The sequence below is a fragment of the Zonotrichia albicollis genome, chromosome Z (assembly GCF_047830755.1).
Source record: "Zonotrichia albicollis isolate bZonAlb1 chromosome Z, bZonAlb1.hap1, whole genome shotgun sequence".
Taxonomy (NCBI): domain Eukaryota; kingdom Metazoa; phylum Chordata; class Aves; order Passeriformes; family Passerellidae; genus Zonotrichia; species Zonotrichia albicollis.
The window spans coordinates 47,162,506-47,175,610 of NC_133860.1; the positions used below are offsets into that span (position 1 = coordinate 47,162,506).

The window sequence follows — 13,105 nt, forward strand, 5'->3', positions numbered from 1 at the left end:
ACATCTTCATTTGATCTACTCAGCTGTAAAATATGAACATTCTCAAATCTGAAATCATTCAGACATCTAACACATGCTAATGAACCAACTTTGTTTCTGCAGATGCAATTAAAATCCTCATCTTTATCTATGCAGTCCAGGTTATAAAGGCTGATACCAGGCTGCAGGACTGCATAATGCAAAAAAGCTAGCTGAACAGAAATGACGACACGAAAATGGAAAGCAGAAAGTCTGAGAAACAATCTTGCCTTGCAGCAGGAATAATGATCAGGCTGCCAAGACACAAAAGCAATCAAAACAGAATCAAAGGAGAAAGAGAAACAAAATTAGCAAAGCTCTTCATCCCTAATGATATGTAACAGTGCTTATATTTCATGTTTGAAATCTCACTTGTTTTTCTTCTACAAGAATATGCTATATAAAAATGATAGCACAAGAAAAAGTATCAATGTAATGCCATCACTGTTTTTTTTCCCTGCACAGGGATTCCCAGTGCTGCCTCACCATCAATACCATTAATTACATTACATGCAGCTACTGTATTAGAAGTGGTAAGTGGTATGCCTTATTCACGGAGCTGCTGACTCTGAGACTGGGAGCTGAGTTATGTACTGGATAGCTGGTATGTAATGCTCTGCGATGAATGCATCAAATTCAGCCTATGAACACAGAAGGTGCTAAATTATGCACAAAGCCCACACAAATATAAGCACTGAATGCATGAGCAATCCATTGACTAGAATGTCTAGTTTCTTATTCCACTTAGAGCATGTATTGCTTCTGAATGCTAATCACTTATGGGGTGATTACTATTCTGATCAGTGTTTTTTTAGGGTGCAGCCAACAAAGGCTAGAGCTAGCTAAAAACTCTGCTAGGCAATTACTGGAGAGAAAGAGAAGAATTTCATTTAGCTACATCAAAACATCCTTCTAGACAGTGGCTGTCTGTGGCCTGCAGTATTAAGATAAACTTTCAAGTACTTAAATATACCTTTTGCAATGGGCTGCTTATTAGGAACTGATTTTTTTCTTTGCTCTGGTGTCATTTACCAGCAATTTTAATGAATTAATTAGTGAAGAAATGGGCAGAATTACATTTTCTCAATTCCAAACAGGCAGTGCCTGGACTAGACAAGGTCTGTAGACCCAAGATAAAACTAAAAATTCTGCTAAAATTACCATGTGCTATGTACTAATTGCCATCAGGTATGTGAAAGCAGTGGTATTAATGTAGGTTGAAGTTACATGTGGGAAGTGATTCTATAATTAGAATGCTATACATTGCTTGAACTGCAAAAAGCCTACTCTACTTACAGAAATGACAGAAAGGGTAAAAGAGTAAATATATATGTTTTGGTAAGCCTCCAGAAAGGAATGACTGCTGCCAAGAGGTTCAAGTTACGTAATCATTGCAATTATAGGTATCCAAGCATATGAAAAAGACATCAATGCCAACACAGTACAGCATTAGACTTCATGGTGCACTCCACCCTGCTCCAAGCTGACACATGCTGAAATATTTTCATTTTGAAACGGAGCTCATCCATGAACTACTGAAATATCAACTATTATCCAGTTACTCCTTTAAGATACTTTTACTGATTCAAAACCGGTCTGGATGATAAATCTTCTGTCCTCCTCTGTCATGTCTTTCTATATTACTGAACTCTTCTTGATCCCCCATCTATATGGCATTTTTTAACTCATTGCACAGAGCCTTCGCTGCCTTAGCTTTTTCCACCTTCCACCTGCAGTCCTGCAGCCTGCTTCCCACTTGCAGCTTCCTGCCCCTTCACACAAGCTTCTAGGACAGAGTGCCTCAGAATGGCTGCAGCAGTGTTTGTTATTCACTGTCTGGGTTTGAAAACCCTTCTACTGCAATTGGCCTGGACCCAAGGGAAGTGATAACCACTGATGTTAGAATCACCACTTCTTTCTCCCAGTTTCTGATTTCTACGTTTGGTTAAGTTTCTGTCTTATGATATAGGCCACATAAATGTTTTTGCAGAGAGCTCAGCAATGAACCAGCTGTGCAGCACTCTGCCCAGCCAACGTGTGCTCCCAGCAATGGTAACAGAACCACAAACAACCCGTGAGAACTTCAAGTACCTCTTGACACAAAATACTGTTACTGTAGAAAAAGTCTGACAGAGGATCCACCACAGATGGCTAAATACTTGTTTGTGTCCCTGATTGACGGCTGCTGATGATTTTTCTCATTTCTCTTCTCTTCTCTTCTCTTCTCTTCTCTTCTCTTCTCTTCTCTTCTCTTCTCTTCTCTTCTCTTCTCTTCTCTTCTCTTCTCTCCTCCCCTCCCCTCCCCTCCCCTCCCCTCCCCTCCCCTCCCCTCCCCTCCCCTCCCCTCCCCTCCCCTCCCCTCCCCTCCCCTCCCTCCCCTCTCCTCTCCTCTCCTCTCCTCTCCTCTCCTCTCCTCTCCTCTCCTCTCCTCTCCTCTCCTCTCCTCTCCTCTCCTCTCCTCTCCTCTCCTCTCCTCTCCTCTCCTCTCCTCTCCTCTCCTCTCCTCTCCTCTCCTCTCCTCTCTCTCTCCTCTCTTCTCTCTTCTCTCTTCTCTCTTCTCTCTTCTCTCTTCTCTCTTCTCTCTTCTCTCTTCTCTCTCTCTCTCTCTCTCTCTTCTCTCCTCTTCTCTCTTCTCTCTTCTCTCTTCTCTCTTCTCTCTTCTCTCTTCTCTCTTCTCTCTTCTCTCTTCTCTCTTCTCTCTTCTCTCTTCTCTCTTCTCTCTTCTCTCCTCTTCTCTCTTCTCTCTTCTCTCTTCTCTTTCCTCTCTAATAACATCCACTCTTAGAATTGATAAATGCCACCAAATATGGGCCCACTAGTAAATCTTCATGCAACACACCATGATCTGTCACTACACTTTCTATTCCCTTTACATATAGCACATATTTTATTAAAACTCTTCTAATAGTAGAATCTATAATTTAATTATTTGAATAGTATCATGCTATTATCAGAACAATATCTGTATGTTTTAGTGCTTTACTTTCCTAATTTTACTTCGGTCTGCAAAATTGAATTTGAAATAGCACAGGTAATTTTGTATTCTGTTATTGCATGTGCTGTTGTAATTTTCCTAGCTACCAGTATATGCTCAAAAAAAAAAGTTTCTCAAGCAAATCTTCATTGATATTAAACAGCGGTGAATTTATACCATTTAAAACTGAGAACTGAATGCTGTTGACATACACTAACTTCCTCATTACAGGATGATACAATCATGTTCTTATTACTACAGAGGAAGTAACTCTTTTGGTCACCTCATAAGATTTCCAACATGATTAAAAAAAAACAACCCCCAAAATTACTGAGATCAAAAAATTTAAAATTTTCCAGAGCATAAAAAAAACCTAAATAAATGTTGTGACTTGGTAGTTTCATAGTGAAAGCAAGATGTCCTATACATAAGTAATTTTTGTGGCACTTTAAACTTGTGGTAACCTGAAAATCCCCTCAGTTTTTACACATATAAAGAAGACAGGCAAACATACACGAAGAAAACAAAACACAGACATCGGTGGTAACTCAGGTACACTATTTTTAACCTTGCATAAGTTTTCCTTACCCTGGACCTCTCCTCTAGTTTTGTCATCATGACGACTGTTGCACCTTGTTGCTCCCACATCATTCTCCAGAAGTCGCCAAAGGTTTCTGGCAGTGCCCCCTGCGTTGCTATATAAGCATTCTGCTTCCTGTATCCATCTATGTAGTTGGCATTGATATAGTCGCTGCCCGGGATGCCTGCAAAGAAAGGAGAGTGAAAACACAGGGCACAGCTTCTCTGCCATCCTGTTTTACAAGGGCTGAACAATCCCACGAGACTGGATTTGATGAATCCTGGCTTGCTGTGTGTGCCAGAGAGTGCATGGGTACTTACATGTGAGGGTAGGCCATCTGTGGAGTCAAGAGGCATGGTGGTGTCTCTGGGAAAAACTGTTCTTTTGAAACAACCGACTTTGTGTGATAAGAAGTATAAAAGAAGCCTGAAAATCTGTATCAGGCAGAGAGACCTGGGGGTCAACACAGCAGCATTTAAAAGCTGGTCTGATGCTACCTGCAGATGGCCAAAATATGGCAGTGCTACCTGGGACAGAGCCCTTTGAGGATTCCCAATCAGACACCCTGAGTAGGCTCCTCAAACATTTTTGTTGAGGTCACTGCAATTCCTTTAAATACATAAGGAAAAAAAAATATCATGAAGACTATTAATATCACTCCTATATTCATTCCCTCCATTAAATGCTAAGATAATTATGAGTTTTATTGTAACAAAACACATTATGTAAGTCAGATTTAAGAAACAGTGAAATTTTCTATATGGTGTACGCAAGAAATAAAGACCGTTGCAACACTGAATAAGAATTAAAAGAAGTGGGATCCAGGACTTGTGTGCACATGGGACCTACACCATTATTTGCTTGAGGCTCAGGTATTTTGGACAAGACTTATGCAGGAACTTTGGCTGTGTCTACCAGACACATGTCCATTCTTAGAGCCCCATAGGAAGCAGGCCAGTTCCTGGCTGCAATCTGGGTAACTCAGGGTGTGCCATAGGATGCCTGGATTGGAACATCTGCCTACCCAGGCCAAGGAGGTGTGTCAGCTGTAGCAAAGGTCACATTACTACTCTGCTCTAATGCGGCAGGCATGCTCATGGAAATGGATAAAAATGGACTTAAAATTTTCAGACCACTACTGAATTCAGTAGGCAGCGCCCAGCATTTAACTCAGACTACATGTGTGCCAAAAGATAAAGCACTGAGGGAACCATTGTTATGTCCCTGCTGTTGTTTTAACTGATGACGAGAGAAAGAAATAAAATATAAGATACATAAGATATATAATAATGTGAGATCTCAGTGCTGGCTGAATGGCAAAGCAGTGTTAATTAGCTGAATATTATCATCTGCAACTTAGTAAGTTTTGCTGAAGTAATTGACAGAAGTTACTTATTTGAGCAGAAATGAATGATTTATATTTATGCAGCCAATCTGCCACACACAACTCTACAACCCCAAAAAATGGTAGAGGTTCCACAAAATCTTTCAAGAGTCAAGATGATGATACCAACTCCAGATTTATTCTACAGCTACGACTGTTTTCCCTCATCAAAGCAAAAAAATTGAGTTTCTTTGTCTATGAAACAGAATAAATTGTAAATAAGTATTTCCCAAGATCTTTGTCAAAAACAAAATCTTCAAATAGATTCTGATGCATTATCTCCTGCTAGTGGTCCCAAATCAGGAATTACTGGAGCTGCACACTCCTATCTTTCCTGCCTATAAGTAGCACACATCTAAAAATGTCTTCCAAAATATTTTTAATTTGAATGGAAATTAGGGGGACCTCTTTAAAATACACTGTTCCTTTTAAGCTACAATTTTAATTGTTTCAACACTTATTCAGAGTAAACCTGAATGTTTCATTCCACTACTAACTTAGCAGTGAATGAACTCACAGACTAAATGTCACAGTAAGTAAGATCCAATATAATCTGGAAATTATTCAGGTTATGGGATACTGCAGCTGTAGTCTAGCAAAAAAAATTGCCTTCATGCCCTATAAAGTTCCATATACGTTCTTGTTTCATATGTTCAAATCATATTTAAACTAAATTTTTAATTTGTTTTTACTTTCTGCACACAATTAGAAGAAAATCCTGACAAAATACTTCAGAGATAGAAAGACCTTGTGACTTCAGGGTTACAAGAGAGAGAGAAAATGGCACTCCGCAGGCAAGATGCAAGAATGGAACAGGCAGACTGTCTGACTGATTTGACGTGACTGAAAGTCTCTTCAGGAGAAAAATAAAACAAAATAAAAAACTTGTTAACCTGCATAGTCCATAGCTGAAAAGCATGATTCCCCTCCATGAAAGTCAGAAAGTGGAGCTCAAAAGCATCACTCTTGTAGATCTGAAGCTGTTTCACGTGACATTTCTTATTGTGGATGTTGGAGTTAATGATATAGAAAACGTAACTGCTAGGCACAATGTTGTATTTTCTTCCTTTACCAAGATAATAAAACTTTTTTTCACAAAACAGATGAGAAAGAAGAATGAAGCCAACAGGAGAAATCTACACCAACTGGGTATTATTACCAAAGGAACTGAGAAAGCTGGTAAGAAATGTTTTCTGCATAAATTAGAATTCTATTATGATGCCTGGTATCATACTTTGAAGCACATGTTATAAATAAAAGCCTGAGGAAAAAATGAAAAACAACACTTTGTAAAGTGGTTAAATGATCTTCTGGGAAAGCTGTCCTCTGGAACTGATAATGCACAAACTCAGTGTGAAAATTAAGCATGAGAACTATTGCAAGCTGTTCCCTAAAGAATGATCTTTACAAATTTTAGCAACCAATACTAGTACCTGATGTAAAAAAATTCCAGAATCCTGAAATTGTAAATTCTCTTTCTATTCGATAATTTGTATTGAATTTATTGACAAATTATATTAAAATATATAACTTCTAAATTAAGTAAATTCTAATTCTTTCAATTAGAATGAAGAAAAGCTTTCAGATTACACCTTCCTTGATCTAAGATTCAAGTTAGAAAGAATTAAGATTAAGAATTACTGACAAATGCAAAGAAGATTTCTTCAAATATAGACTAAAGTGGAAATTTTCACTTTGCTTCTCCACTTTATTTATTTATTATCTGTAAAGTGGACACGAAAAATTCTGTATGTCCTTTAGCTAGAAAAATTATTTTTCAAGGCAAGTCAGCTTCACTGCACCAAATGAGGATATACTTGGGACATGGACATGAAATTCCATTTACCACAGACCCTGAGCAACTATTAATGAATTAACCGATAAAGTTTCAACAACAAAACATGTTGGTTCAACACTTGCACTGAGCTTTGCATCAAGCATTTATTGCTAGCAGAATACAGTTCTCAATAGTACTGTACAGTACTCAATAACACTTGATTTGCTGAGATCAAGAGAACAGCTTGATTCAGAATGCTCAGCTCCATTTTCTCTCTCTCACACAGTATCCATTAGGGATGTTATCTGTTCTCTACCCATTCTCATAGTCCCTTTAAGTATTGTACCCATTTCTCACAGAGTCTCTTTTCATCACTATTTTCATGCATGACCTCAGTTTCACATCCTGCTCCAAAATCCTTAAAGCCCTCTAGGGAAGGTGCTTCATCATGAGAGGACTAATGAATTTGTTAAAAACAACAAATCCAAAAATTGAATATCTGTAAATATCTACAATGACAAAGAATAAAAAAAACCCCAAGTAAATCTAAATATTAAAATCTCCCTTTCTGAAATGACTTTTCTGGCCATAACCTCATTCTGAGCTGAGAAAACAGAACAATTTTGTGTCAAGTCCAATAGTGCAAAAACAATCAAATGACAACCAGTCTGACTGCTGTACAATGAAATCCTGCAAACTTTTGTTAGCTGCCATAGCTTGCAGGCAACATACCCACAAGCACAGCAGCAATTGCCATCATTACTTAAATTTGGGCTTCATAGTTAAGAGAGGTCAGTTGTTCTGTAAAAGCATGGGTCAAAAAAGGGACAAAGCAACCAAATTCTGTAAAATTGATATGAACTTTACATAAGTCTTTTGGCATCAGTGGGATTTATTGTACCTTTAGGATGGCATACCTGAAGTATAAATTTAGGGTAATCTATGCAGTATAACCTGAATTTTATAAGTTTCATGAAAGCAGAGACACAGTTTCTGCACAAGAAGTCAGTTAAAGACCAAGCTCCTGAGCCATGATTCTACCACAACTATTTTCTAGTAGCATTTTCAAATATGGTGATGAATGGCCAGAGTCTGCAATCTTTTAATTTAGCCAGACAGGAGTTAAGCGCAATGGGGGAAGAATAAAATGAGTAGTTCAGCACTAAAGACAATCCACTTTTAAATATCTCAAGAGAACAATGTTTAGTTTTTATATAGTCAAAGTGAATGAGCAATGAAATAAAATTAGGCAATGCCACAATTAAAGTACAGAAGATAAAAAACCCCATGAACTGTATTGCTCTCAATTTATGCTGAGAATGCATGAGCTGAGATGACAGTACAGCTTACTGCAACATAGACTCAGATCCACAAGGCTAATAATGTAGACTCTAGGAATGATTCACTTGATTTCCTGAAGAGAGTTATAATCTCAAATAACTTTAATTAGACTTCACATTTTATTCACAAACTGAAATCAAATAATGAAATTATTTCAAGCCTTTACAAAGGCTGAGTACTGAACAGCCTTTCTATTTAAAATAAATTAAACTATAAAGCTTTGTTTCTGCGCTGCTTCCCTAAGACATGTGCTTTTAGTCATGTGCATAAATAGTGTGAAGTAATAGGATTAAATTCTGTCATGCTTGTAAACAAGTTGGAAAAATACCATGATGAACTGGGAGTGTTGATGAAGTTGTACTACTGTTTTAAATCAGTCTGGTGTTTTGAACAATGCCAGAGCAACAACCACAGGCTCATTGTGCATGTGTGAACAAAACAGTGAGAAAAATCTAATGTATATAAGAGGCATGCATCAGGTTAACTATAAAAGAATGCAGATCAGGCCCCTTACTGTCCTCTCTTTTTCATCTCTTTCTCTTTTGCTTTCTTTGTCTCACCACCCCAGTCCTGCACCATCCACATGGGAGAAACAATGTGGAGTCTGGGGTGATATTCTTTGTTCTCTCTCTCTCTTGCTTTGTTTGATCCGTACTGAACTTTATTGCAGGAGTGGGGAGATGTGGACATGTGTTGTGGCTTGTTAGCCAGCACCTTTGAGGGGTTAATTTTAGGAGGTGAGAGCTATATTAGTGTACTGTACAAAACTAAGGGCTTGCTAGCCACCACATTTGTGGAAGCAAATCGTAAGAATGTAGAGGCTTGCTAGACAACACTTTTTGATTCTAAACAGTTGTCTGATTGTTGGAGTTAAGGCATGCCTTAAGAACAAAAGCACAAGAGACCTCACTCCTGGTCGGGCTTCTTTGTTCAGCCTGATGAGAACTTACCACGACAATGTGCCCCCTGCCATGGGCTGTGACTGCAGCCCTGGTTGGCAGTGCTGTGCCTGATGCCCCTGAGGACATGTTTGGCCCCCTGGATGCTCCCCCTGTGCTGGATGCTCCCAAGAACATGTTTGTCCATCCTGGCTGCCAGGGCACTGCTGACTCATGCTCAACTCAAGTCCTTTTCTGCTCTCCAGCATCTCATTCTCCAACTGTCTGTACTTCCAAGGTTGCCCCATCCCAGGTGCAGAATCTGGCACTTTGTCTTGTTGAACTTCCTGTGGTTGTTGATTGTTCAGCCCCCTGATTTGTCAAGGCATCTCTGTAGAGCTTCCCTGCCTTCACAGGAGTCAACAGCTTCCTCAATTTCGTATAGTTTACAAACATGGTTAGTATCCCTTCCAGTCCTGCATCCAAGCCATTTATGATGATGTTGAAGAGCACCAGCCCTAAGGTGGAGCCCTACAGAACCCCACTAATGACAGGTCCCCAGCCTGATGCCACCCCATCCACTGCAACCCTTTGTGCCTGACCTGTGAACCAGTTGCTCACCCATCACATGATGTGCTTATCCATATATATGTCCATGTATGCCGGACATTTTGTCCAAAAACACAGACCATGAGAGAAGGTATTAAAAACCTAGCTGAAATCCAAAAAAATTACATCAACTGTCACTCCTTAATCACCTTGGCCAATGAACAGGTGCTAGGTGACAGTAACTAGTGTTTCTGTGGACACTTTTGTTACATGAAATCTATATAGTTAAGCAGATAATCAAATTGAAATGGTCTAAGCACAAATCTGTACTTTAAGAAGTCACTGAAATATGGAGCAGCACCAAACCAATGAAGTACTCCAGTAGTAAATGTTTGTAAAATGATGGCTTTTTACAAAGACTGAGGAAAATCCTCTACATATCATCCTAGAAGGATGAAGGAAAGGAAACGATGAAGGATGAAGAAGGAAAAAGAAATGTCAGGAAAAGAAAACCTATAGATAGCTGGATTGTGAATAGACTGTTAGGAGGACTAGGAGAGTCTGGTGAAGAGCAAAAAGATGAATGATATGGAATCTCAAAGGGAAATGTTGAATTAGAGAGAATTTATAGACACAAGGCAATGCCAGAAAGGGATAGGCAGAAGATGCAGAATGAGGCCTGACAAAGAATGGGATTGTTTAGAGGGCGGAAGAGAAGTATTTGAAAGGAAAGAGAAAAAGCGACAAAAGTGAAATGTAAGTATGCAAACGAAGAATTAAGAGTGTAGAAGATCTGCAGGCAAGATGAGGAATTTGGAAGATTGCAGGTGAGAAAAGAAACTTGGAAAATGACCAGCAGAAAGACATGGAAAAATGGAGAAGCTCCTTTAGAAAAAAAAAAAAACCCAAAACTCAGCATGAATTTGTTTTGTTTTGGTCTAAGAACTGTCTAGTATTAAGAAGTCCAGAAGGGAAATAAACAGATTGTTCTGTGCAGGTCCTCGGAGGCATAGGTAAGAGCACTGCATCAGGAAACGATCCAAAATGCATGACAGTATGTGCAGATGGCAGTATGTTGCACAATACTACAAAGCAGATATTTAAAACTAACATGATGTCATCATACTGTGATTATTTTACTGTTGTCTGAAACTGGGTTTAGTGATCTATTTAACGCTGAGTAACACAGCAGTTAACAGACAAAGCAATCTTTTATTGAATAGAAATATGAATTTATACTCTAAATTATGCACTCAAAGAGATGATGAGTGTCTCTACTAATATGAAAGGAAATGGTATCTGATTTGATATTTCCTGCAAAACCCAGTTTCAATATGAGTGCTCACATTAAACATGTACCAAAATCTTCGTTAGTCAGTCAAGAACAAAGCCACCAGATGTTTTCTTGGAGTTTTTCCCAATGGAAAGTATGTCAACATAGGCAGGAAAAATTGTTCTGACTAGATTTTAAGGGTATCAAGAATGGCAGCATTCAAGTTGTGACTATTACAGTATCAGCAGGCTCATACACCTACAGCTTGTATCAGCATTGTTGTCAAGACATGCACCATGACATCTACCCTATGAAATCTACTTCACAGGGGCCCTAACACCATGAAATCACTTCACCCATCTTCCTGCATCCATATTCTATATGAGTATTTCTGTATCCATCACCAAAATACTTTTGTTGTTTTTAAGGCACTACAAACTTGTAGGGTGAGGGGCCATTCAGTTCCTATTGTTAGCAGAAAGTAACATAAATGCAATGTGACAGAGTGCAAATAGTTTGTGCAGGTCATGACTCTTCCATAGTTACAATGCTCCAAACAATTTCTAAATCTTACAATGATGGTCTGCATAATCAAAGCCAATTTACTGGCATCTGGCCATCAGACAAATAAAAATATTAGCAGCTTCTTGCCTTTTCTTTCTTGACCATTTGTATTACAGTCAGAGCTTTCTAGTTTTCTAGCAGAATTTTAAAGTCACTAAATTTCTCCCCCCCCAAAAAATTACCGTGCTGAAATAGGTATTTTTTTCTTTTAATAGCTCGCCTTATACAAATACATCCACATATAGAAGACTTTTAGTCATTAATATCTCCTAAAAGAATTGGCAAGGCATTTTAATATGCAGAATGTTTATCCATTCCCTCCCCACCCCCTGAATTTTTATTTATTTCTTAGAGGTTGAGGATCACAGATCTAGCTGTTTTAACTCAATCTGTTCGTCTTTTGATCAGTAAATTCTCCCTTAAATCCATTTGGATGCATATAATAAAATTCACTAAATTCTAACATTCTGTCATTATACTTTAAAATTCCAAGTGCCCATCTCAGAAACAGCCAAAGACAGCACAACATGAGCTGATTTCAAGACATCAATCAGATTTCAAGAACATGGGAACAAAATTTTGCAAAGTAAAATTTTCTTTACAGGAGGAAAACCAAATTATCACATCCAACCTAGGTTTTCTCTCTGAAGAGATATCTAATGTAATAAAAATTTAAGCAGTGATAACAAAAATATTTCTTTGAAATGAGTAATTATGTTGTGGAACTCCATACTGTATGTAATTAGAGAGGTCAGGAACTTAGTGGGAATTGAAAACAAGGTTTTAACACGAGTTATGAAGGGTGCCAAAATAAATACTTTGAAAGTGTTAGTAAGCCTCGTGTTTCAGGGCTAATACAATTTTTAACAATTTGATATTATCAATAGTTGGAAAGAATTAATTCCAAATCTGTGCAAATTGCTTCTCAAGACTTTCTAGTAATCACTCTGAACGGGCTACAGAGTTCGGCTACGGCACAAAACTGGCCTTGTGTCTGATTCTGAAGCACCAATTACAATATTCCATGTTCCTGCAACAGTGTTAAGATGCTAAATGTTCATCAGTGTAGGATTACAGATTGGCAGATGCTTAGTCTTTACTTCATATATACTTGCTCTTAACAGCAAGCAATTGTCTAGGTGTAAAATGGAGCTCCTCTCATTAGAAAGGCTCAGCTGCTATTCAAACCTCACTAATAATATTAGTTTTCTTGTGACCATCAAAGACATGCAGATGAGGCCTACGTGTAGGCATGTACATGTATATGTACATGCATATATGTACCAAATATTCTCCAAATAGTTGTAACAAAATATACTGCAGCCCAAATTCAGGTCCTGATTAAGCTCTATAGTATCATAGATAAAGGAGAATTCATTTTTAAGCGATATTCCAAATACTGATTTCCCTGGTAACATGAAAAGAAACACAGGTATCAACTGAATAAAGTGCTGGCCAGACTGTGTATTTTCATACCTGAAATATCTACTTAAAATCTGAAAGACAAGTATTTTTTACTAAATGCTAAAACCAATTTATTAAACTTTTGAAGGTGAATACACAAAATTTCATCTACCCAATCATGTAAAATCCCAGGAATAAGAATTTTTAAGGGCATAATGATATATTAAATTTTTTCCATTTTCAAGAGTAAATATCATCTTGTAAAAAGGCATTCAATATTTGATTTATTCACCATATGCTTTTTTAGCATAATCTAAAGACTTGGAAAAAATTAAAATCATGCAAATTACCAAATGGGTGAAT

General features: G+C 38.0%; 1 protein-coding gene across 50 annotated transcripts in view; it reads right to left on the reverse strand.

Annotated features, from left to right (window-relative positions):
* Positions 1–13,105, reverse strand: part of PTPRD (protein tyrosine phosphatase receptor type D) — a 1,168,317-nt gene that overhangs the window by 47,905 nt on the left and 1,107,307 nt on the right. For all 50 annotated transcript variants that reach the window (XM_074533114.1, XM_074533153.1, XM_074533152.1 and 47 more), the window contains one exon: positions 3,581–3,756. In XM_074533114.1, coding sequence (XP_074389215.1) covers positions 3,581–3,756 — 176 coding nt within the window. The remainder of the gene's footprint in view (positions 1–3,580; positions 3,757–13,105) is intronic.